The sequence below is a fragment of the Orcinus orca genome, chromosome 10, assembly GCF_937001465.1.
Source record: "Orcinus orca chromosome 10, mOrcOrc1.1, whole genome shotgun sequence".
In the NCBI taxonomy this organism is placed as follows: Eukaryota; Metazoa; Chordata; class Mammalia; order Artiodactyla; family Delphinidae; genus Orcinus; species Orcinus orca.
Window position 1 is genome coordinate 104,180,402 of NC_064568.1, and position 26,283 is coordinate 104,206,684.

A 26,283-nucleotide genomic window follows, 5' to 3' on the forward strand; every position below is an offset into this window, starting at 1 on the left:
AAAAAAAGACTGGTTCTTTGGACATCCATACAATTTCATTAACTTATAATGTATAACTTCAGAACTTATGATAATTTGGGTGGATTTATGTGGTATTTGAAAAGGGTTTGCTTAGCTAATTCAGAGAAACCAGGACTGTGAAAAGAACGTTTATCTCCTTAGAAAGGGGCCATCTGTTTATCTAAGCAATGTAGAAGCCCCTTTTATAAAAGCTTACTTTACTCTCCTACTTTCTGGTTTACAAAACCCACTGACATATAGCCTCTCATTTTTATTTGATTTATATGTGAACTATATCAAGACAATGCAAACAGAGGTCAAGGGTGACAATCGCGTTACAATATCCTTTATCTATCCATGAAGATGGGCCTTCTTCTACAAACAATGCCAGAGTTTTACAAAATTTCTTTGAAAATAGTGAGGTCATTTGCTTTCAAATACTCTAGTCTGTACAGGGCTTCATTAATTCAGACTGTTCTGCCCTCTAAATTACTATTTATTTTGGTATTTTTTTCTGTGTTTGAATTGTGTAATATAATGGTTCTCAATATGGGGTGAGTTTGCCCACCGGAGACATTTAGCAATTTCTGGAGGCATTTTTTTGGCTATTACACCTGGGTGGGGGAGAGTACTGTGGGCTTCGGGTGGGCAGAGGCCAGAGATGTTGCTAAACATCCTATAATCCTTGTGACATTCCCCATAACAAGGAATTCTCCAGCCCCAAGTGTCAGAAGTGCTGAGGTCGAGAGAGCCTGGTGTGATGTGTAACCCACATTACTCATTACTCAATCGTGTGCCCACAGGCTAAGGAGCAGGTGTGCTCACACCCTGGCCTGAAGGAAGCAGCACCAGACAAAGGCAAAAGGACGGCACCTCCCACAGGTAACCTTTCTATAAGACTAGATATTTGTGGGTCAAGCTCTGTTATACAAGTCGCGAGGTTGTTCTTGTTCAGAGGAAGTTACGTGTTTGTGATGCCCTGTGTCGGGTGAAGTGCTGTTTGAATGGCTTTGGGTCCTACTAGTTACAAACTAGAAATTCTTTGGAGGCCCAGCTGTCGGTCCACTGGTCATGTTTTCTCCTACTTTTCTTCCCCAAAGCTTTTATCTGCCAATAAAGAGAAGCCTGTATAGAGATGCCATTCTGTGAAGCCAAAATTACACCTGCGTCCTCCGTTAAAACACTGTGTCCTATGGTGGCTTTTAGAGAGCTCTTCCCCGAAGAACAATCTGAGAAAGAAACGTTTAATAAAGCTCAACACGAAATAGGCTTAGAAGACCCCTGCCTCTAGTTCAGAGAAGTTTCGCCGCATTTCATACAGAAAGACCACAGGATGAAATAGAAGATTTTGCCGTAAGAAATTCCACAGAGCCAAGAGAAAGCGAAGATGGGAGAGACATTTCATGCCCAGAGAGACTGAGCTGACAAGAAAATAATAGCTCTGGGGATGATAAGCAAGGCTCTGCAGATAAAAATGAATGGCCAGTGTTCAAAGAAGAGAAAAATGGGCTTCGTTCTAAGGAAAAGCCTGGTGACCGAGAAGCTAAGGAAAAAGGAGAATCCGAAATTCCAGATGAAACGGGGCTGGACAAGGGTTCAAATAAAGAGCAGTGTGTTCTAGAACTAACAGTGGTCAATCCTATGAAAGGCAGGGTGTAAAGCATTTGCTTCCACAGCTGGCGTTTTCTGCAGATCTATGTGCCGTTGCAATTTGAGTCCATATCGAAGGATCACTGAAGTGACTCTGCTGTAAAGCAGGGGTTTAGAAGCCGCTTTCCCAGCTGTGTGGAGTTTTCTTGGCCACGTTTTCTTGCCGTTATTTTTTCTTCTTGCCTGTGACACTTTCAGGCATTTTATGGTTTTCTAAGTCTTCTACCAAATGATAGATGGATATAACGATTAGTAGTAATCACATCCAGTACTTTTAAAATATCAAGTAAAAGTTTCCTATTTTTAGCAGTATAGAGCACATCCTTCCTGAGATCGATAACTGAGCAATGATCAGATTGATCAGATGTCTAAATTGGCTGCTTCCCAAATATTGTGAGGATTGAGTACACAGTAGGTCATTGAATGATTCTTCCTCAACCGGGAAGTTTCACATATAAATTCAGGCAATTATGTAGCCAACTCAAATGAATTACTCTACGTTATGATGTCTGGAGCAAAGACCATCCCAGTTCAAACATCTGTGGTATTTTTTAGGGATTTAAGACGTAATTCTTATTTCTTTTTTTTCTTTTTTTGGCCGCCCCGCGCAGCTTGTGGAATTTTAGTTCCCTGACCAGGATTGAACCCAGGCCCTCAGCAGTGAGAGCTCGGAGTCCTAACAACTGGAGCGCCAGGGAATTCCCCTTATTTCATTCTTAACTAATGTATTTTGGAAACTAATTGTAGAGAAGTCTAAGTTTCCAAGAATTAAATGTAACACTAATGTTTACTAAGAAATCCATCACTGCAGAGATGTTTTTAGTAAGGTCTGGAGCTGTTGGGAAACTTGTTAGGTCAGTTCTTTCACCAGTAAAGGCTGACTCTCTGCTGTTACCACTCAGAGACCACTGCTCCTTTCATTTTGCTTTAACGTGGTCACTTCTATTGTCTTTAAGGAAAGGAAGTGAAAAATGGAGATCAGACTAGTTAGGCAGTCATAAAATGACTGCCTTTGTAAAGGGTCAGTGGACTAACTTGGGGTCATGAGGTTGTTAGGACAGTCCCCGGGATGCTGGTCATCTCCGCCTGTAACCGTGCTGCTTGGGATGACGGGGATGATCCTGCTTCATCTCACCCCGAACACTGACATCGCCAACTCTCCATCGCGAAGCTTACCTCCCTTCAACAAAGCATCATCTTGAGGATGCTTTAGTGCTCAGAAACTTGGCCATCTGGAAGTTTTCTCCCGGAAACTTTGAGAGCTGTGGCTGGATTTTATATTCCAGGTAAAATAATGGCAGCAGAAAAGCCATTTTCACATCACGAACCACAGGAAAGTCAGCGACAGGACCTGTTTTGCAGAACTCTCATCCAACAGAGCCCTCGGGCAGCAGTAAGCGGAGAGGGGCAGAGGTGAGCTTGGTCCAGGAGGAGAACAAGAAGAGCAGAATAGATGCGGCAGGTGCAGGTGACAGATGCACATGGAGGACACAGGAAGCCAGAGGCGCCGGGGGGACCAACAAGACAAAGTCCTGGGGTTCCCTGGAGCAAAGACCCCCAGGCAGCAAGATCTGGTGGCCCCCCTGGGTAGGAAACGGCTTTTCTTCCAGCCCTTTAAAGCTCCTTAACCTTTCCAGCAAACATTTCCGACTACATTTCACTTAGCCTAACAGCCTGGAAGAGACATCATGCCACATTGATGGCATTTGTGTTCATAGCTCAATCCCTTTTGGGTTTTTTTTGGTCTGAAGAGACGAATGCCACCAAGAGAATTCTTTCATACCTTCTTCACTTTTCAGCATATTTATGGTGTGAAGGGAGAACGTCCCCATCAAATCAACTGCCCAGAGATTTATATTATCTGAATCTTAAAAAATATGAACATTTGGCAAAGTACCTAGCTCAAGATAAGTGCTCAAGAATTACATTTTGAATAAATGTAAATTTTTGAAAGCGAAGTTATTATCTACTCACTTCCCTTCGTACCCTTTGTATGCACGTAAGAAGCTGCACGCAGTAGATGTTTAAGTAATGAATAAATGGGGAAATGAATAGGTTCACGGCAAGTAACCGTGGAAAAGTAAAAAGGATACTGGAAGAATATTAGTGAGTAACGATGTATTTTAGAGCTGAGGTGGACTGGAGGTTAGATGCTTAGGCTGGAAGGTAGAAGGCGGGAGAAATTTGAGAGCTGTACAATATATACTTCGCCAGTTTTACTGGGTGTTGGATTTCAGCCAGGAAAAAATGCACCTTTGCGCCTTAAATGTGTCTTGAATACTGGCTAAAATATTTTGGAAAGTCATATATAGTAATATCAAACCTTTCAATGACACGAAGAAATTTTTCATCTTTTTCTCTCTGCCTTAAAGAAAATAATGGACTTTATCAGTGGTGCTTTTAAAAAAATGGGTCAGTTTCTGGGGTTTGTGTTCAGATATCTCCAGTTTGAAAGTATTACCTGTTTGGACTGTACGGGGCTTGGAGATTTGCAGTTGTTTGACGTTTCTGAAAGCTGCCCTGAGGGAGATAGGTGCCACGGTGCAGAGGCCCTGACACCCTTTCTCAAAGGTGTTGCGCGTCACCTTCATGAACCGTGTATCCTAACACGAAATGAAAACTTACATTCCCTGGATCATTAGAAATCAAACAGGTGCCCACTGTGTTTTCTTATTAAATGAGCACATTTGCACTCAGGCCCAGGCTTGGCCCTCGGGCCCCTTCTCACGCGGCCCTTCTCTCACCTCCAGACGAGGCCTGGGCACCACCTGCGCCGTTTGATCACCGCATCGTGACAGCCAAGCAGGCCGCGGTCAACAGCTTCTACACCGTGAGCAGAACTGAAATCCTAGGAGGGTGAGTAATGCTCACAGCTTCAACACTCTCGCGACAAGAGGAAAGAAGAGCGCTTTCAAAGAGACAGATCCTTTTCTGTTGTTTTAATTCTTATAAGTGTTTTTATTTTTATCATTTTTTATTTTTATTATTTTATTTTTATTATTTTATTTTTATTATTTTAGCTTTCGTACTGCTTCTTCATGTTTTTAAATTTTTATTTTATATTGGAGTATAGTTAATTGATAACGTTGTGTTAGTTTCAGGCGTACAGTATAGTGATTCAGTTATACATATACATGTATCTATTCTTTTTCAGATTCTTTTCCATTATAGGTTATTATAGAATATTGAGTAGAGTTCCCTGTGCTATACAGTGGGTCCTTGTTGTTTATCTATTTTATATAGAGTAATGTGTACATGTTAATCCCAAACTCCTAATTTATCCTGCCACCCGCCCCGCCTTTCCCCTTTGGTAACCATAAGTTTGTTTTCTTTATCTGTGGGTCTGTTTCTGTTTTGTAAATAAGTTCGTTTGTATCATTTTTTTAGATTCCACATAGAAATGATATCATATGATAATTTGTCTTTGTCTGACTTACTGCACTTAGTACGACAATCTCTAGGTCCACCCATGTTGCGGCAAATGACATTATTTCATTCTTTTTTATGGCTGAGTAGTATTCTATTGTATATATGTAGCACATCTTCCTCATTCATCTGTTGATGCATTTAGGTTGCTTCCATGTCTTGGCTATTGTAAATAGTGCTGCTGTGAACAAAGAGATGGATCTTGAGAATTTCATAAGTGTTTGCCAGTCTCAACCAGAGAACCGGAAGCATCATAAGCAAACATTTTAAGAGATGAGAGATGTTAACCATTTCTGAAAATCATCACTGTTGCCGGAGAGGTTGATGTGGTGACTACCCTCCACATTTAACATCTGCTTCACTTCCTGTGCTGTCGTGTCTGGAGTGAGTCCTCAGAAGGTTTTAGAAGCTTGAAAACCGAGGAACAGAATGTAGAAATGAGCGAACACTGTATTTCTCATGGCACGTGTTTGTCATTGTTGGTTTCCGTTTATGCTGTTACCGTATGAATTACTATTATTACTGTATTTCAGTCGGTTACTTGCCTCTCAGAAGGACTTATTGGCAGGACATCCACATCTCCCTGAAGTAGGAAGAGTCAAGTCTATCAGGGGCGGGTCGGTCACTGGGGGAAGTTCCTTCTTCTTCTACCTCAGTCACAATAATCCCCCTGCGAGATCTTGGAACTTAAGGCTTAAATTATTCAGTTGACTCCCATCAGCATATCTATGTAAAATAGGAAGAGGAAAGCAGAACATTTATACAAATATTTAGAAATTTACTTACCAACACAGGGAAAACACGCATGGCTACTACAGAGCGCGTTCCCGCCTATGGTCCTGGGGGTGAGGTTGATTTTGCAAAGCCCCTCCCCCCTCTTCCAGTCCCATTTACCTTTTGCCCTTTGTCACGCGGACACACATGAACTTCCTCCTCCTCCGCTGGCCAGCTGATCCATTGTGGCGAAGGCCCCTCAGGCCTGTGAGGATGGGCTGAGGGGGAAAGGGGTGCTTGGGTGGCGAGCCAGCGACTGTTTCTCTAAAGGAGAGAAGTTATTTGCAGCAGTGGCTTTGAAACAACCACCAGGGTTTGCGCGCGCTTCTGATCGAGGTTTGTCAGTGACTCTTAGAGTTTCCTTCCTGCCCCTTTGGGCAGCGTTGACTCTTCTTTGTCATCCTGCAGGCAGGACCAGCTGCCCATCACCCCCTGTTCTGGGCTCAGTAAGTAAGTTAGAGGAACACAGTCAGATGTCTGATGACTGAGGTCATCAGCAGGTGGCCCTCCTTCTCAGTAGTAGGAGAGTCAACATGCAGCAAATTATCCTGCACTCTGGGCAGAGCTATTGCACCATGGCAAGGATCCCTGGACCCTGCATGCGGTGTCAGGCCCCTGAATTTTCCTGGGGTTCATCTCCCCCGTGGCCTGTAGGGGGATTAGAGTCCCCGCTCACCCCGTTCAGTTAGCATGACGTTATCAGCCTGGTGGACCAGCAGGGACCCTGTGAGGTCACCTCAAAAGCTTTGCAGAATAAACCAGGCCGGAGAGACAGACGGGGTGGCCGCTGGGCCAGGCCGCTCTGGGGGCCGCTGCTAATTAAGAAGCAAGCCTTTTCCTAATCAACAGCCACACCGGAAGCGCCTGGGGCTGTAGGTTCCTGAGCTCCAGGAAAGAGACCACGCCTGGGCCGGTGGGCGGGATGGAAGTCCTGCTCGCCTGTGCTCACGGACCCACCTGCTTCTGCTCAGGGAGCGTGGCTGAGTCGGGGCGATGCGGTGCCCTCGCCTCCACTCCCACCCCTTCCCTGTTGCAGCAGCCCTCTCCTCTGCTGGGGGCTTCTGGCCACGACGTTGGGGAGCTCTCCTTCCACTCCTGCATGCGGCCAGCGCGACACAGGCAGGCACGTGGGTTCCAGTTATTTCACTAAATCAGGCATCACGGCAAGCAAGTCAGATCTGAAGATTGTTCCTGAGTGTGCCCTTTGGTGTGTGAGGATATTTGAAAGAAGCTGTCTTAAGAAGTATATTTAGGACTTCCCTGCTGATGCAGTGGTTAAGAATCCACCTGCCAATGCAGGGGACACGGGTTCGAGCCCTGGTCCGGGAAGACCCACATGCTGCAGAGCAACGAAGCCCGTGTGCCACAACTACTGAGCCTGCGCTCTAGAGCCCACGAGCCAGAACTACTGAAGCCCACGCGCCTAGAGCCCGTGCTCCGCAACGAGAGAAGCCACCGCAGTGAGGAGCCTGCTTGCCACAACTAGAGAAAGCCCGCACGCAGCAACAAGGACCCAATAGATCCAAAATTAAATAAAATAAATAAATTTATTAAAAAAAGAAGAAGGATATTTAAATTTATATCCAAGCTAAACTGTCAAAAAATCTCACAGGTGGTTATGTAATATGTATTTTGATTAAATGTGTCTATATGCAATTTTGTTATTACTTCTTATTTATATGCAGTTTCCAAAAGTAATCTGGTATGCCTGACCTACAGCCTGTATCACTCATATGCTTACGAAGCCTAGCTTGTTACATTCATATGTATTCAGAAAGATTCTATTGTTTCTGTGACGGAAGTTCTCAAATTTTAGGGTTCATATGAACCACCCAAGGGGCGTCATGAAAGTGCAGCTTCTGGGGCCTCCCCCGGCCTTCCTGTATCAGTAGGGCTGGGGTAGGGCTGGGACATAGCCCCCCAGGGAATTCTGATGCCAGTGGCCTGTATCAGAACTTGACGTGTTCTAGGAGATATTTTTTAAAATTAATTAATTAATTAATTTTTCTCTGCGTTGGGTCTTCGTTGCTGTGCGCAGGCTTTCTCTAGTTGCAGTGAGCGGGGCTCCTCATTGCAGTGGCTTCACTTGTTGCGGAGCATGAGCTCTAGGCGCGCGGGCTTCAGTAGTTGTGGCGCACGGGCTTATTGCTCCACGGCATGTGGGATCCTCCCGGACCAGAGCTCGAACCCGTCTCCGCTGCATTAGCAAGTGGATTTTTTATTTTTATTTTTTGCGGTACGCGGGCCTCTCACTGCTGTGGCCTCTCCCACCCCGGAGCACAGGCTCCGGACGCGCAGGCTCAGCGGCCATGGCTCACGGGCCCAGCCGCTCCGCGGCATGTGGGATCTTCCAGGACCGGGGCATGAACCCGTGTCCCCTGCATCGGCAGGCGGACTCTCAACCACTGCGCCACCAGGGAAGCCCCTGTTCTAGGAGATATTGGCTACAACACGTGCATAACAGGCTTGCTCATTCAAAGTCAAAAAGAGGGGTGCCGGGCAGCTGTATTGTCCACTGGGCAGTGACTGGAGCAGGGCCCTGGTGGGGACAGACCCTCATGCTGGGCCTCGTCCTCTTCTCTGGCAGGGGGCGCTTTGGCCAGGTTCACAAGTGTGAGGAGAAAGCCACAGGTCTGAAGCTGGCGGCCAAGATCATCAAGACCAGAGGCATGAAGGACAAGGTGAGGGCTGTGCGGTGTGGACCCCACCTGGCCATTGTCCTCGCGGCGCTAAACCAGCCCTTCCCTCTCCCAGGATGAAGTGAAGAACGAGATCAACGTCATGAACCAGCTGGACCACGTGAACCTCGTTCAGCTCTACGACGCCTTCGAGTCTAAGAACGACATCGTCCTGGTCATGGAGTAGTATGTCCCCCGCCACTGCCCCAAACCTACCCACACAGCCAGGGCCCCTTTATATGCGGCTGCGGCTCTGTCCTGCCTCGGAGCTGCTGGACCATGCTGGGGCGCCCTGATTCTGACGTGCATGTGTCAGAATCTCATCCACTTTGGGAAGGAAATTACTCGGGAATTGACGCCTCCATGTGAGATTTTGTTGATAAGTAGCAGGACGACAACAGAGGTTTAGCTTTATTTCCAAGCTGTGCTGTCAAAACCCCGGCTTAACTCTTGTTCTGGGTAACCTGGAGGAAAGTGATTCTTGAACTGCATCTCACCTTTGACCTAATTGCTAATACAAAGTTCATGTCAAACTCTTACAAGTAGGGCTAAGAAGCTTCTGTTTCAAATTACTTTTATAAAAACGTAGTAAGTGTTTAGTTAGAGAGTGAGTCATTCTGACACTGAATCGGTGTTTGTGATTCACATCATTTCCCCACCCCAGCCCCCGTTTGGGGTTTTGTTTATCACTGTGCGATGGGGATTTTGGATAATAAAATATCCAGCATCAGCCACATAGAAGCATTTTATCAGTGAAATTAGTCTAACCTTCCCGTGGTATTTGGAATCCCTCTCCCTGACTTCTTAGCATCCTCTTCATCCTCCATATGGTTAGGAAACAGCAGAGATGGACCCATCCCAGAGCTGTAGCCACTGGATGAGAGGGCTTTGAGACTTTCCATCTGTGAAAGTGATGGTGGCTCAAATAAGGGCCTTCAACGTAAGAGGCATCTCACTGAGAAGGTAGAGACATAGCTGCCCACACACCTGTTGGAAGAGTCAGAGAGGCTCAGACACGAGAAACACATGCTCATCAAGAGGTCGTGACTCAGGACGCCCCCCTCTTTCCCTGCAGTGTGGATGGAGGGGAGCTCTTCGACCGCATCGTTGATGACAACTACAATCTGACCGAGCTTGATACCATCCTGTTCATCAGGCAGATATGTGAGGGGGTAAGGCACATGCATCAGATGTACATCCTCCACTTAGACCTGAAGGTAGGGTGTGTTTTGCATCATCTGAACTGTAAACCCTTCCCAAACCCTCCCCTCAGTGAGTGGACTTGGATCAGGGGGCCCTGCTGGGTACTGTACACCAGCTCGGGGGATGGATCCTGTCACTAGGTACATATTCAGGAATTTGAAACTCTGGGTTCTTAGCCTCATCTCCCCATTCTCAACTTCTCTCACCTCCTAATATGTGCATGTCTCCATCTGTAGGGAACGGCTATTCAGATTCTTGTAACTTGCCTTTGTTAAAGGAATTCACATGGGAGATGGTTTCCACCACCACCACCCTCATCATCGCCACCACCATCACCATCATCACCACCACCATTGCCACCATCACCATCATCATGACCATCACCACCACCATCACCACCATCACCATCACCACCATCACCACCAACACCACCACTACCACCACCATCACCACCACCATCACCAACATCACCACCACCACCATCATGACCACCAGCACCACCACCATCACCATCATTACCACCACCACCACGATCATCACCACCACCATCACTACCATCACCATCATCATGACCATCACCACCACCATCACCATCATCACCACCATCACCACCACCATCACCATCACCACCAACACCACCATCACCATCATCACCATCATCCCCACCATCACCACCACCACCATCATCACTACCATCACCATCATCATGACCATCACCACCACCATCACCATCATCACCACCATCACCACCACCATCACCATCACCACCAACACCACCATCACCATCATCACCATCATCCCCACCATCACCACCACCACCATCATCACTACCATCACCATCATCATGACCATCACCACCACCATCACCACCATCACCATCATCACCACCATCACCACCACCACCACCATCACCATCATCACCACCATCACCACCACCATCACCATCATCACCACCACCACCATCACCATCACCACCACCATCACCATCATCACCACCACCACCATCACCATCACCACCATCATCACCATCATCACCACCACCATCACCACCACCACCACCATCATGACCATCACCACCATCATCACCCTCACCACCACCATCACAGCATCCGTGTTGCATCCTCTCATTATTAGGATGAGTAGGTGGGAGAATTTTAGCTAACTCAGAATTTCCTGGTTGTAGCCAAACTTTCCAGCTCTCCAAGAATCCCCAGCACTCTCCTAAAACCTTTTAGGAAAGTGAGGACTTTAGGGATTGTTTTTCTACAGGCGTACTAGAGCACAGAGGAGAAACCTATGGCAGAATGGGATACAGGGCAGCCAGAGGGAGGTGCTAAAAGGGCGAGGGGCAGAAGGGGGTGGGTGGGGCTGGGCAGCACCCTGGGAGCAGTGGAAAGCCTGTGCCAACAGCGGGGAGCCAAGCCTTCTTTCTCCTCTTATTTAATGAGCCTTTCCTTTCGCTCTCTCTCCCATTATGAAGTCCCTAGAATTGGACGGTGCACAGTTACAACCAGGGAAGGACCAATAACTCCGACCAGCTCTAATTTCGTAAAGTGCATCTTCTTGTGTGGCTCAGTCATTTTCTCATTTCCCTGTTTGCACAGCGTGACAGGGAGATAAAATATATATTCTGTATAACATACCATCTACTGCAAGTCATCAGGGATTGCAGAGCTAAATAAATGTAACTTCCTTAAATAGGTTTCCATGGGCTGCTGCTCCTCTAACTTGGCTTCCCTTACTCTCTTGATTTATGTCTTTTGCCTCTCCCATTCACAGGCCAGAAGGAAGTGATATATAAAATGACACAGCCAGAGGTTAAAAATCATTAGCAAAGCCCGTGGCTATGAGCTGGTTTGATAATGCATGTTTTCACGGAGCATTTTCATTGAGTGTAGATATTCTTACACATATCCCTAAAGGGCTTTGACTGGCAACTGAAATGAGGACCTGACCTGTCATAAGTCAAACAACTCCATATGTGGCTTCATAATGTTGATTGAGGACTTGCAACGGGCAATTTTAGCTGTGGCTTGTATGTAAAGATCATAATAAAAGCGACAGCTGGATGAACCATTAAGGGTCAGGCATCCCTTCCAGAAAGCTCCTTGGAAGGAAGGGGGCCCAAAGTATTGAATGCTTGTCACTATGTAGGGGAGATTATAGGTGACTTAAGAATGATCTCCCTTATATATTTTTTGTGTTTTGCAAAACTTATTCAATGAATATGCTTTAATTTCATAATTAGAAAAAAAATGTAACTTTTGAAAGCGCCCTCAGAGCTGTTTCTTTACATTCTGCAAATATCTTATGTCACGGTGCTCCTTGGCAATCGGACAGCTTTATACATGATCGATCAGTTATTTAAGCATGAGGCCAAATCTTCTCGTATAGCACCCACTTTTCCATAAGTCGCCTTTTCTTATAGACTTCTGTTTTAGAGATATTTTAGAAAAAAGGCTTCCAAAGACATTATGCCCGACCAAATGGACTATTGATTATTGGCAAGGTGACACTAGGTCATTTCATGAAGTGTTTCTGAGTTTCTGATCTCATTCTAACCTCTTCTCTACCTAGACGGGCAGGGGAGGGGCAGCCATGATCCCACCTAAAGGATGGGACATGAATCCTGGGGATTTGGCAACTTGGCCAACCTCCCCCTTCCCTCCAGCACTTAGGGAAGAGTTGGGGTTAATTAGAGCTTGAAAGTTTCAGGCAGTTCTTTGAAATCTTTATTTCTCTTTTATGGATGACCTTGACTTTAAAACGAATCCCTTATTTTTCCCAGACCTCAGTTTTTCTATCTTAACAAAGGTAGGTACACTTGTAAGACATTCTGTAAACACTGAGCTGTAGTGCTGCCTACCTTTCTCCTCGTCACCCTGAGACTGTCCGGTTGACGGGGCAAAGTCTTTCCAGACTCAAACTCCAAGGGAACACTTAGCTAAGGGTTTTTGGCACTGAGACCAAACTCAGCAAAACTCTGGAATTGCTGAGAATGGAGAGTGAACGGGGGTGAGGGAGCCCCTCCTTTCACATATGACTTTCCCACAGACTGAGCGCGAAGGGAACGTCCGGAGGTTAGAGCCGTTCTCGTTACAGTGCATGTTCAGTGTGGCTGGTGGAATGAATCAGGCCATTTCTCCTGGAACTCATAAATCCTCAGGAAAAATATTCCTCCAAGAAGGGGAAATTCATACTTCATAATTTTAGGGGGCAGATGTCAAGGCTGAGACGGCCCCCACCAGTCCGTTTGGAAAGGCCTGAGGCAGGAGGCCTCGGCCTGAACTCAGGAGTGATCGTCGGCGGCAGAGCTGGGGGAGGGACGGGCAGGGCCAGGCGACTAGGCAAGGGACCTACAGCCTTGTCCACCACATAATTAAAGGAGAAAATACCCACGCAGACAAGCCAGCCCCAGAGGGAAAGGCCTGATCTGCTTTTCCCGAGCATCGTTGTATTTTTAGTTGTGGTTCAGGGACAATTTGAGTGAAGGATGGTTGTTTTCATTGCTAATGTGTCTCTTTCTCCTGGCAGCCTGAGAACATCCTGTGTGTGAATCGGGATACTAAACAAATAAAAATTATTGACTTTGGATTGGCCAGAAGGTATGTCAGTTTGGACATAGGTGTATGAACTGAGTTAGGGAGCACGGTGGTGCTCGTTCTTTGCAAAGAAAAATCTGACGTACCCCTTGGTTTCATATCCCCATTTAGAATTAACCAAAGTTGTGTTTCAGCTTTACCTTGCTGGCTTCGGAATTGGAACGTTTAGGAGTTTGCACAGTGCACGCAAGAAAAATATGGGATATTAAGACCTAATACAGTGCAGTTATTAAACTTGAAGACATTAATTCAGGATTTGTAAGAGTTTGTCTTAGTCTTTTATATTTGTTCCATGTGTAAAGAGAATATTTACTTAAAAAAATTAATAGTGTGACCAAGATTGCAAAGGATTCTGGCTCAGACCAGCCTCTTAAGGGAGCAGAGACTCTGCATGGACCTCAGCGCATTAGTGAAAATATTAAATGGTCGTAAATTACCGCATCTTCTTTATTCATTAAAACAGGCTCGTTCAAGCCATCAACACGTCACAGTCTGTATCACTGCTCCTTTTGTCGTGTTCCATAATTTGTGCTCGAAATTATTCTAAGTGGCTTTTCTCACAATTATTTCAGATTATTAAGGCTTTCTAGTGGGAAGCTTCTTTACAAGTTGTGGACACTGTCTCTTCAGTATGGGATTTCCTTTATCGTCTCTTTACTTTAAATTTGCTGTGTGGCTACAGTTCTTTTGCTCGTAGACCGCATCCTCTCTACTTCCGTGCTTTTTGACTTTTGACTGACCCTCTCCATTCCTCTGCACTGTCTCCTAAATTTCAGATACAAACCCAGAGAGAAGCTGAAGGTGAACTTCGGAACGCCAGAATTCCTCGCCCCTGAAGTTGTGAACTATGATTTTGTTTCCTTTTCCACGGACATGTGGAGCGTGGGAGTCATCACTTACATGCTGTAAGTGGACCCCCAGCCCCTCTGACGCTTGTTCTCAATCGCCCCGCATATTCTATTTGCTATTTTGAATAAAAACCCTAATTTAGGTCTTTCGAAAATAAATAACTCTGTTCCATAGTCAGATACTTCCTAGGTTCTGTTGACTCCCGTGGGTGAAAGGAATAAACTCTTTCCCTGTACATCCCCTGAAAAAGTAAAAGGATGTCTTCTTCATTAATCACCCTAACCCTAGGACAACACCTAGTGCCCCCAAAGAAACTAGAAGAACACAACCGCCGCCGTCTGCGGATGTGACAGCACTTTGCTAGCTGTAAAGTGCTTTAAAAAGGCAGTTTTACTCTTCTCTGAGATTCATATCTGAGGGTAGCTGCCGCCTTCATTGTGACCTTGTTTAAGTTAGGAGTTGGGTGGGAGACATAGCGTTTTCTCGATTGCAAAGACATATTATAAAATGATGCTTAATTCTTGGTGATTTGCCTCCTTTCAGTTTTAAAGGACAGAAACAAGAAGGCAACTTATCTGTACAGGGTTTGAAGGTGTTTAAAGACTACTCAACCCGGACTCCGTGTCTTACAGACTCAGCGGTTTGTCCCCCTTCCTGGGAGATAACGACGCCGAGACCCTGAACAACATCCTGGCCTGCAGGTGGGATCTGGAGGATGAAGAATTTCAGGACATCTCGGAGGAGGCCCGGGGGTTCATCTCCAAGCTTCTGATCAAGGAGAAGAGGTGATCACATCCACTCTGTGCTCAGAAAGAAGTAGGGGTAACAGAGAGGCATGCTCCACCAGGGTTGTGAGAACTCATGTCAGAGAACTACCACCCCCTCAGTGACACCTGTGTTGCACCTGCAGAGTCGTAGTTAGAATGAATTTGATGCCCTTGACCCAGTTTCCTGAGATCTGGGACTGCCGTGGTCACGAGGCTTGAATGGGGCTGCAAAAACCCATCCTTCTGCCTTTTCCAACAAGGCAGTTAGGGTCTCTTGCTGGGCCTCTGTGCACTCACCTTCCAAATGAAGGGTTCGGGACAAGTTATTCCCATGATCCCTTTCACATCTACGAGGCATATGTGGCTCCATGTAGGTGAACACTTGACGATCATTTCATTTGAGAGTCTGCTATGGACCAGACTGTGCCAACCGCTTTACAGACATTATCTCTTTAACCCCACACAGCCCCATGGGTGGAAATTATCAATAATATTCTATGCGTGAGACTCCAAGATCGTACGGCTAGCTAAGTGGCAGAGCTGACGATCAACACAAGGCCGTGCACTTAACTGTTATGCATTACATGGACTTTTACTTTTCTGCCCTGCTAAAATCACATAATTCAAACTTCAGTGGACGAAGAGTAGTGATACTGAAATATAGGGGCTTGCATTTTAGAACCATGGGGGTGATGGGGGTCAGGGAACGGCAGGGGTAACGGGTCTGGTGCAGAGCCTGACATACTCCTTCATGCAGCACTTCACTGACTATCTCCAAGCTGCCAGGAAATATGTCTGGGGCTTTGAGAACAGATGCATAAAGCCCAGTCCCTGCCTTTAATTAAGTCACGAGCTAATAGAAGGCACGGGTATATTTTAAAAGAGGCAGTGAAATGTGGTTAACATTTATTAAAGATGGAGTATATTGACACGGGCCAGAACTGAGCCTGAAAGGTGAGGAGGGCTTAGCCCGGCTGGAGTGTCAATCGGAGAGCTCTTTAGAGCCAAGAAAGGTAAGGAAAGACAGCATCACTGTCTGTATATTGTACCAGCATCGCTGATGATGTAACCGGCATCGCCGTCTGTACATTGCTGAATGCCAGCAGAGAACAGATGCAAAATGTCATCTCCGTCAAATCTTTGGAGGCCGAGAAATCCACGCTTACTGAGAACCTGTGTTACACACGTGCTCTTCTGTGTCAGCTGGTTAATCCTCCAGCTGATCCTGTGGCATGTGGATGCTGTCACAGTTACTTTACAGATGAGGGAGCTGAGGCTCAGAGCAGGGAAGCAGCCGCCCAGCTGGCTCAGGGGCTCCAGCGCCCTTGCTCTGCCCACCCTCAGTCTGAGGGCTTCGTTCTTTACCTAAAGAGCAACAATTGCATGTTTGGGCAGAAAAACAACTGGCTAAGCATTCAAGTCAGTGCATGAATGAAACCAAGGCCAATGGCAACCATTACTATCATAGAATAAATTTCTGGGCTACAGAAGTAAACTTGAAATTGTATTAAATATTTAATTATTAGTACAATGTTATAGTTAACTTTTTAATAGTCGGCTCTTGAAAGTTTGACACTGGAGTGCAGGGATAATTTTTTAGCACTGTCATCTGTTGGAATGCTTCTGAGGTCCAACATGGAAAATTTATGGTAGTCAACAGACTAACTCTTCCAACTGAAGTTGATGGAGGTCCAGAGTTGTTTTTTTAATTATATCTATTCATTTAGGGTCCTACTGGTGATGTTGTCACCAAGTTATCCTTCATTGACTAAAGTAAAGGCTTCTCTCCTCTTCTTCTTTTTAATTGAAGTGTAGTTAATTTATAATGCTGTGTTAGTTTCAAGTATACAGCAAAGTGATTCAGTTATACATATATATTCTTTTTCAGATTCTTTTCCATTACATCCTCTTCTTATATTTAATATTTGGTGTCTAATGAAGCAATTTTATTGAAGCAATTCTATAGACTGAACTTCATGACGGCTTGAAACTACTTTCTTGATACTGTTTCAGAAGCAGACTTCAGATTATTGCACTCACTCATAATTTTTAAGTTTGAAAGCTTATTTTGTTTAATGTGATAAACATTAGTACACAAAACAGGTTTACAAAGCTTAAAATTATGATATATAATCTTTATGATTCTTCCTCATATATTTTTTAATTGTATAAACCTTTGTTGGCTCAAGACTTTCTAATATACGCTCTCTCTCGATACTTACATTGACGTTCCATCTACTTCTCCATTTATTTGACTCTCAAAACTTAATTCAAACATTAACAATACATATTATTCAAAAGTTTTGACACATACATTGCTTTTGCAATCATCAAGAATCATAGTAGAATTTTGTCTTATATTAATAAATATATGTTGATTCTTCATCTGACTGATAGAAGTTCAATTTATGAAGCTCAGACATTCCATCAAGAATGGTTACTTCTATCTGAAGATAAATGTTCAGTTATGAACAAGAATTCTGAATTATCTGCCTTGCTTTGTCCTGGACATTCGGCCATCTGGTCTCCCAAAGGCAGTGGTCAGAGCCGAGGTCTCTTTTGCCGTGTTTGGAGCCTGGAACCAGGCCAGCCCTAGACTATCATGTGAGAGAGAGATACATTTCTATCTCGTTCAGAGCCTTGGGTGGAAGGGGAGGATCCAAACGCAGGGGATACAATAACCCCCTGCGTTTCCCTTTAGTTGGAGGATAAGCGCGAGTGAAGCCCTCAAGCACCCTTGGCTGTCGGATCACACGCTCCGCTCCAGGCTCAACGCGCAGGTAACCGTGGCTCCCAGCTTCCCCTCTTTTCCAGTCGGCTTCAGTCTGCTGACAAGCAGATGCTAGAGGCACCTTAGCCTCGAGTGAAGTTCTCTCTAATTAATTTCTCTTGGGCTTCAAATCTTGTGCTAAAGTGTTAAATTGCTTAAAATGTGTTTATTGAGCAATTTATGTTTCTAATGAATGCTAATTACATTGTTTAGTAGAGCATTATTTTCAGCAGAACTATTTGTTACATTTATTATTTAATTACTGTATCCATTACACAGTGAATTGTATCACTGTAACTGTGCCCATGCCCGCATATAGCCTAGGGTCTATAAACACGTAAAGCTTTGGAGAACACGTGTTAATGTACATTCAAGGTAAATATTCTCCTTCAAACACAACTCAGAATTCCAGCTTCTGTGCTTACCTGGTTTAGTCTGCTTCGGGTGGCAAAACCCTGCAATATTCAGCTTGGTCAAGAGATGAATACAAGTACTCAAGACTCTTACCAAAGACTAAATGAAGGGGCTTGGGGTGTACGTTCAGAGTAACTGAGCGGTGCCCTGTGGGCAGTTCTTGAATGGAGTCCCCATGGGCTCTCTTTGCCTTAATTACTGTTTACACCCCAACTTCCTCATCTGCCTCTTCAGCGCAGATTCCTTTCCTAAGCTTCAGATCCGAACAGCCACCTGTGCGCTGGGCATTTCCACGCGGATGTTCTCAGCTCTAAACGGAACTCACCCCGCCCCGCCCCGCCCTCACCTCATTCTCAACCATCCTCCCAGAGCGGCACCTCCCCCGAATGGCCTCAACTGGACCCCAGAGCATCTCTTTGCTTCCTTCCTCTCCCTCAATCCCCTCATCTCATCTGTAGTTTATTTCCAAGTTTCTATACGTGATTTCCCCCAATTATTTCTGGAATCTGTACAATCCTCTCCGTCTGAGTGGTTATCTTGTCCGGGACACCTGTCACCTGAATTACTGTCACAGCCCCCTTCAGACCATCTCCATCCAGATTCTGTGGAATACACCAATAACACAGAAGCAGATGTGTAACGTTTAAGTAACTTTGCTGAATACTCAGGGTGGTCAACGGGGCAAGAACACAGGCCGTCAGGCCTCTCTGGGGACGCGGGCCTGGCGTGAGTAGCAGCTGGGACAGCTGCTGTCGTGTCCTGGTGCCGGATGTGCCTGATACACTCTCCTTTCCTCCACCTTTGCTCCTGCACCCCCTGGGGCTTCGGAATGGAGCTTTTCCACTGACCAGAACCCTGGGATGACTGTGCTCCCAGTACTCACTTTTTCCACATCCAGTTTTTATTGAAATTAACTTCACTTCTAAATTCAGCATGGGTAGTAAGTTTTCTTTGTGTCTGAATATACCTTTCCTTGATAATTGGTACTGATGTCAAGTAAAAATAGGCTTATTCCCTAGCAGGTGCCTCACCCAGACTGCGTAACCTGCTTATTAGGGTTACCAACCTATTCTGGGCCAATTTTCCACTGATGTATTTTTATCCAAGCTTATTGGTGTCCAAATACACTTTGACGTGGTCGACAATATGGAAACCACAGCAGATAATTAATGACATTATACAGTTTAAAAGTGTTTAAAAATATTTTTTAAACCATATAATGACAACGACAACAAAAATCCCCTTTCTGTTACTCTATCCAACTGCCGGTGCCTAAGGTGAACAGACATTTCAAGAACAGTGAGGACTTTTGAAAAATTCCATTGTATAAGTCCAGTTAGTTTCCATGAAAGTTATAATTATACAGCGCCGTGCCAGGCACCATTCTAACTGCTTTATGAAAATTAGCTCATTTGGTCCCCAGGCCAAGCCTCCGAAATGGGCGCTGTTATCATCCCCGTTATGTGGATGAGGCCGCCGAGGACAGGGTTAGGGGCTCATCCAGCATCCCACGCAGGCAGCAGGCTCGGGAGTCGGACGAGGGTCCCCACTCTGCCATCCTGCTGTGACGATGCTGGAACCATCCTTGTAGGACATCGTTGCTGTTCCTGAAGGCCAACACCCAAGCTCAATATAGTTTATTCTTCAGTGAAATATTGAGACTAATTTTTCCCAGAAGACTCATTTCTGGAATCATCTTGGTTCTATGTTCTATAGAATCAGAATTCAACTCTATGTTGAAAAGCTAACGCTTACCCAACTATTTAAATCTAAATTCTATTTTTAAAAGTTTTCTTAATAAACTTTTATCCCTTTTAAGTATTTCGTGCTTAAAAGCACTTCCTGTTTCGGAACTGCTGCGCGTGACTGTGGTCAGTGAATTTAGGAAGGATTTTCCTTCTTAGACGCTGAGGCCCTGGAGTTCTCTGTCTTCTCTGTTACGCTTACAAGACTGAGGTTCCCACCTTTGCTCTGTGTCACCATCCACACGTAACCCATCTTCCATCAGAAACAGCTCTCACCTGGGACGGAGCAGAGCCTCACTGCAAATCTGTGAGAACTTAGCTAGCACCTCCTGTATTCCATGCTTTGTGGCCAGAGGAAGGAAAACTGAACAAAGGCGACGTGATTCTTTCCTCCCAGAGCTAATGACCTTCCACCTTTCCCTTCCGCGCCCCCGTGCACCTGCCTCAGCTCTCGTCCTTCTTCCCATTCAGTGAGCTAATAAGATAACGTTGGAGCTGATATTCAACCTCCGCCCACTCTCTTCTCTAATTCACCAAATCATCACTTCATTAATTACAGCTCTGATTATACGATTCCCTGATCAGGAACTCTTCCAGTCTTTCCCCTCGTGCACCATGAACACACACACCCAGCAGTTCGGGCCCCAGTGAACCCCGAGGTCAGGCTCCCAGCCCTATCCCCACGGCTCCTTCCGGATCAGCCCGAACCCCAGCCAGTGTCTGAGGCCCACTGTCACTGCCACCTCCTCCAGGACGGCCTTCTCAAGCCCCAAACTGGGGACGCTCTCTCCGTCCTCTCAGGACTCTGCCCTGGCACTTAAATCTTGTCAGCTGGATTTGAGAACATCCGGGAAAAGCAGTGTCCGTGTCTGACTGTCCGTGTCTGACTCACCCTTTGGTCAGTCTGTCTTGACTTCTGTGCTTTGTCGAAGTGAGCATTTGTCGACACGAGTTTTGACAAAACACACACGTGTAAAAGTCAAGTGTCATGAGGTACAAAGCTCTTTGTCTGTGACTCTGAGAGGGAGGGTGGTGATGACGGAGCTTTAGGGGAGAGTGGGGACGCCCTCGAGCTGGACTCGGGGCCGGTTGGTGCGTCTGAAAGAGGCCGTCAGCCGTTCAGCCTCCAGGGACGTCTCTGCAAGGGCAGGACCTACCCGGTGACAAGTCACTGCCTCTTCAGGTGTTGTCAGATCTCAAGTCAGGAGCTGATGAAAGGTTCTAATCCTTCTCGAAACTCACTTCTTGGTTTCCCTAGAAGAGGAAGAATTGCTGCTCTGACGCCCAGGACCTGGTGGCCAAATAGTCCCCGGAGGCGCCCTCTTGAAAGGTTGGTCTCAGGCCTTTTCCTGAAGAGGCGTTTGAGCCTAGGGAGGGGAGGGGAGGGGAGGGGAGGGCCATCTGACTGGGTGGGAAGTGGGGCAGCGTTTCCTCTGGGGAGACCCTGAAACCGGGCAGCTCTGTTTGCACCCCGTCTGCCATTTTCTAGTGCAGAAACCTCCGGTTCCAGATTTGTGGTCCAGAAGTAGTCTCACTTCCTATGCTTGTTGAGTGGCTCCAATGAGATCATCCGAGAAAAGCCCAGAGACCAGGGCCTGGCACACAGTAGGTGCTCAGGAAGTAACTCCTGCACAGAAGCGGTCCTTGGGAGTCTTTGCAACAGCCGTGTGAGATCAGGGGAAATAATACCTTCTTTGTAGAGATGGGAAAACCTAGGATTAACCCCCCAAGACCACGCCCCTAGTCAGTGGTAGAGCGAGATCCTACCCCAAAGCTCACGCTTCTTTTCCCCCCTGAGCTGCCTCCGGGTCTGGACCCACTCTGGGACCCCAAGACCCCACCTCTTCATGCAAAGCCTCTGCCCTGCTTAGAATTTTGTCCGAATTATTCAAAGAGAGAGTTTTACATGTGAATATCTTCTGTTACATCAATAAATGGCCTGATTTATGGCCTAAAGGAGAGGCCTAGGGAAGTGTACTTATTACAGAGGACTTAGAAATCCCCGCGTTTGCATCCGGTGCGGGAGACATTCACCCCCAGCCAGCCAGCTCCTCGGGCAGCAGGGCCACGGCCGGCTGTGCAGCTTGGCGTCAGCATCTCTGCTGGACTCGCGCCTGTGAGGCTGCGTTCTCGCTGCCCACTCACCTTAATCTCTGATTCTGATTCATATCTACTCTGGTCCTGAGGCTTTTTTTGTCTGTTTGACTGTATGTATTCTTGTAAGCTGCCTCGAATCTGTGGTAGAATAAGATCGGGTAGAGCAGAAATCATTCAGTAAATCATCGTAAAAGTCACGAGCCAGCATGAGGCAAGCGTTCAGCCTTTGGTATGAGGGCCACTTACTGAGGATTCTGTCGCTTGTTTAGACACTGATGAGCAGTCAGCAGGGATGCTTTTGCCTTCTACATACAGAGACCATTCTTGTCTGTCCAGAATAGCAAGGCCTCAGGGTTTGGGCACAGGAGGAAGTCGTTTTGTGTCTGGTGACAGTGTGGACAAGGGCGCCCCGCGCCCCGGGGCCTGGGATGAGCTACAGCCCGGCCTCGCTGTGAGCCGGGAGCCCTGGTGTCCACACACAGCTGGGCCTGGTCGGTCCTTCTCTCTCCCCCCCGTCCCTCCCAGAGGCAGCTTTGTCCCCAGCGACCACAAACCCCAAGGGGCGACCACAAACCCCAAGGGTTGACCACAAACCAGCTTCCCACCATAAGCACTGGGGTGACTCTGGAGGCCTGGAGGGAAGGAATTCAGTGGGGGACAGAGAGGCAGGCCTGTTGCCAGGGTCTGGGGGGAAGGATGAGGGGAAAAGGCGGTGGGAGATGGCTGAGTCCTTCCAAGGAGGTTGGCTCTTAAGCCCAGGGCAATGGAGGGTGGCAGCAGCCGGGCAGTGCCACAGGCATGCAGAGGACAAAGACAGAAGCGTTGATCTGGTCCCCCTGGCACAGAGAGATGGCATCCTTGTGGGAGATGCTCGGGGAGACCTCGCGAGACTTGGCCGGGTCCGCCTCGCGCCAGCCGCTCGGGCTGACTGCCTTCCTTTCCCAGGTCCCCCCATCCCTCCAGGGGCGACACAAACCCACCCGTTACCACTGCATGTCCCTGCGATGTGGGTGCTTCCTGGTTTACTTTCCCACTGTTTTTTCTTTTTCAAATGAAAATGTAAGCTTCAGATATTTACTCTGGGAGCAGACTCCTTTGAGAAGAGTGTCGTGTTAGAAAAGTAGATCATTCTTCACAACCTTTCCCGCCAGGCTAAGATACGGCTTTTGGCAACATACGATATGAGGAAAACCAATTTTGAGATAATATTGATTTTAAAAATCTGGTGGCTGAAAATGATTCCTGCGGAAAAAGAAGGCTCCCGGGCCTTATGATAAGGCCTAATCCGCAATGTAAATTGAGGCCTAGGAATCTTCTGCAGTTGGTTCGAGGTTTTTGGATGGGTTGAGGAAACGCTCTAAAAATCAACCAGGTGGCGTTTTCGTTTCTCGTTTCCGTGGCTCTGTGCCAGGCCGTGAGACGTGCACTGGGGACACGCCCTCAGATCTATAGGAATGATGTATCGATAGATGCGGCCCTGGGTCACATGTGGTCGTAAAGCACATGGGAAGATTCCCACGCGCGGCCCAGCCTGACTTCGAAGCGAATCAAGCTGGCGGCAGCTTTGGCGCTAGCTGTGCTTCAGGTGAAACAAAGAGGTCTTGTCCTTCGCCACGGCAAATAGTATTAAAATAGCTTTGCGTAAACTAAATCAACAACAACGGAAAAAACCACCCAGCTCTGGTAAGCAGTGGGATCCTCCAAGGGGTTTCTTTTTATTCCCTCACAGACACACACACATGATAAAAAGTCATCTGTGGTTTTCCTAAGGGGCACAACCAACTAATTACAATTTTAAAAGCCCTGCTGAATGAACAAGACTCATATTTTGTTTGCTTTGCAGGAAAACTGCTGCGGTTGCTGCTGCTTTGAGAAGATTTTTGGAAAAATCAGCAGTTCTGATGCCTTGACCCCTAAGGAGACTGGTGGCTCTGGGGGAGGGGAAGCCGCCACACAGAACTCTGAGTACCTCGGCCAGGCTCGCGGGGCCGGGGACACCCAGAGCTGCGGCCCAGGGGACAGGCAAGCCCGCTCCCTGCAGCAGTGCACACCCCAGAAGACATTTCCCTGCCACCCTGAGCTTTAGAACTTTCGATCTCAGTCAATGCACGGGGTGCATTATTTCTGCAATTTCTCAGATCCCTAGAGCAAAATCATACTGGAGATTTCGTTGAGATTTTAAAACATGTTGGATGCAGAGGTTAACTATCGTATATAGAATGAATAAACAACAAGGTCCTACTGTAGAGCACAGGGAACTATAAACCATAACATAACAGAAAAGAATAAGAAAAAGAAACCATAACAGAAAAGAATAAACCATAACAGGAAAACCATAACAGAAAAGATAAACCATAACAGAAAAGAATAAGAAAAACCATAACAGAAAAGAATAAGAAAAAGAAAGTATATATATGTAAAAAAAACAACCATGTTGGATACATTTAGAGGGAGAATTGCCTTTCAAAGCGGTGAGTACGACGCCAGAAAAAATTCTAAGTCTGGTGCACCCTCGACCACTTAGTTTCTCAGACTCTGTTACTTGGATTTGGTCTGAAATCGGGTGAATCCAGCTGATAAGTCATTTGCTTTCTGGAACATAAGCTTTCTTTGAATTCTGAGGCAAGAAGCATCAGACATTCTACCTTCGTTTATTCTGAAATCCCCTCCAAGAGCAGCAGTGTCTTCTAAGCAGCAGATCTACTTCCAAACGAGGCACGTGTGTTGTCGCCATGCACCCCGCTCTCTTCCGAGGGAATCTTCATCCACATGGAGCACACTGGCTTTGGGAGATGGTGTATGGTTAGTCTTTACAATCAGGACCTTTGGAATAATGTTAACGTCCCGAGAGCTTCCCTCAACGTGGCTGAAACAAGAAGAGATGGGTCTGGTGGGTCCTGAGGGGGACGGTGCTGTGTTTCCTGTCAAAGTGACCCAGGTAAATGCCAGCCCGTGTGAGGACCAGTGACCTCACCCACGTGGCGTCTCTGTGGCTCAGCCCCGTGCAGGGAGCCTTGGACACTGAAGGCCAGGGGCACCTCTGCTCACTTTGGGGATGTGACACTGATTTCTAGTTGGAAGCGTCTTCTTGTTCCCGAGCTCGTGTGCCATTTTGTCACAGACGTTTAACAGGGGACGTGAGCCCTGCTGCAGGATTGGGCGTTGTTTCTTTACAAAGCAGAAGCGATGCAGAGGGATTACATGCCCAGCACCACGCCCACCACTAGCATCTTAAGCCTCCCTCACATTTTCCACTTCCAAGTACCTGTTGTGTTGAGATCAGCTATAATAATGTCTTTATTTTTAGCTTAAACCGTTCTAGCCCGCAGTTGTCTCAACAGCGACAAAACAAAATAAGGGCAGCTCGGGGCTGCCTGGGCCAGGGCGGACCTGACGTGCGTTGGCTTTTCCCAGCATCCCACCAGTGAATCCTCATGGCCTGCCCACGGATAGCGACGCGTGCAACGTCCTTTTTCTTGTGTTTCAGTTACGGGGGAAGCAGAGGCAGAAGACGAGGTGTCATTAGTTCAGGCCACAAGCCAACTTACTGGTCATGCTGGCTGTGGAAGGTCCTCCTTTGCGGCCTCTGCTCTTGTATTACGATGCACTCTTTCTTCCTTGGGCCTATGCATTTATCCAAGGTTGGCTTCTCCTGTTCCTGTTCTGTGACTATGTTTCCAATGTTTAATTTAGTTTCCTTCAAATACACACACACACACACATGCACACACACACACACCGCACACACACACACACCACACACACACACCGCACACACACGCATGCACACACACACGCACACAGCCCTGTGACTGAAGTGTTATGTTACTGCGCTATCTTTAGCTGCTGGTACTCATCGAGTCTGGAAAAATACAAGCCGGTGCAGGCTTAATACTCAGCCCGCAGAGAGCTGGCATCCACTCAAATGCTGAACAGGACACGGGGTCTGGTGTGTTCCCCTCCGGCCCGAGCAGGGGGCCTTTGCAGGGCGTGCAGATCGCATCCACCCCGGCCCTGCTGCACGCACATGAGGGGGACGGCTTCGGCCAAATGAAGCAGTGATTTCTTTGCCGGATTCATCCACTGATGACCCCACGGTCAGTGGATGTGATTTTTTTTTTAGGGGTTTAGAAAGGAGACTCTCCTTAGAATTTGTAGCTGTGTTTCCACCTCGGATGGGGAGGTGGTCCCATGCCAGCGGGGGGCCTTTTATATGGGAACGGGGGAGAGTTTGCACTGCAGAGCTGATTATTACAGTCTGCAGTTACGGTGAAAGGGGAGAGTTTCGGTCTCCTGCTCGGCCGGTCC

General features: G+C 46.8%; 1 protein-coding gene across 1 annotated transcript in view; it reads left to right on the top strand.

The window, feature by feature from the left end:
- The window catches only part of MYLK4 (myosin light chain kinase family member 4), an 89,161-nt gene extending 64,838 nt beyond the window's left edge, over window positions 1-24,323 (top strand). The window contains exons 4-14 of the mRNA XM_049715428.1: window positions 804-882; window positions 4,401-4,506; window positions 8,438-8,531; window positions 8,605-8,714; window positions 9,604-9,745; window positions 13,266-13,336; window positions 14,110-14,238; window positions 14,815-14,967; window positions 17,651-17,729; window positions 21,137-21,208; window positions 23,819-24,323. Coding sequence (XP_049571385.1) covers window positions 804-882; window positions 4,401-4,506; window positions 8,438-8,531; window positions 8,605-8,714; window positions 9,604-9,745; window positions 13,266-13,336; window positions 14,110-14,238; window positions 14,815-14,967; window positions 17,651-17,729; window positions 21,137-21,184 — 1,011 coding nt within the window. The 3' untranslated portion in view covers window positions 21,185-21,208; window positions 23,819-24,323. The remainder of the gene's footprint in view (window positions 1-803; window positions 883-4,400; window positions 4,507-8,437; window positions 8,532-8,604; window positions 8,715-9,603; window positions 9,746-13,265; window positions 13,337-14,109; window positions 14,239-14,814; window positions 14,968-17,650; window positions 17,730-21,136; window positions 21,209-23,818) is intronic.
- The last annotated feature ends 1,960 nt before the right edge of the window (window positions 24,324-26,283 follow it).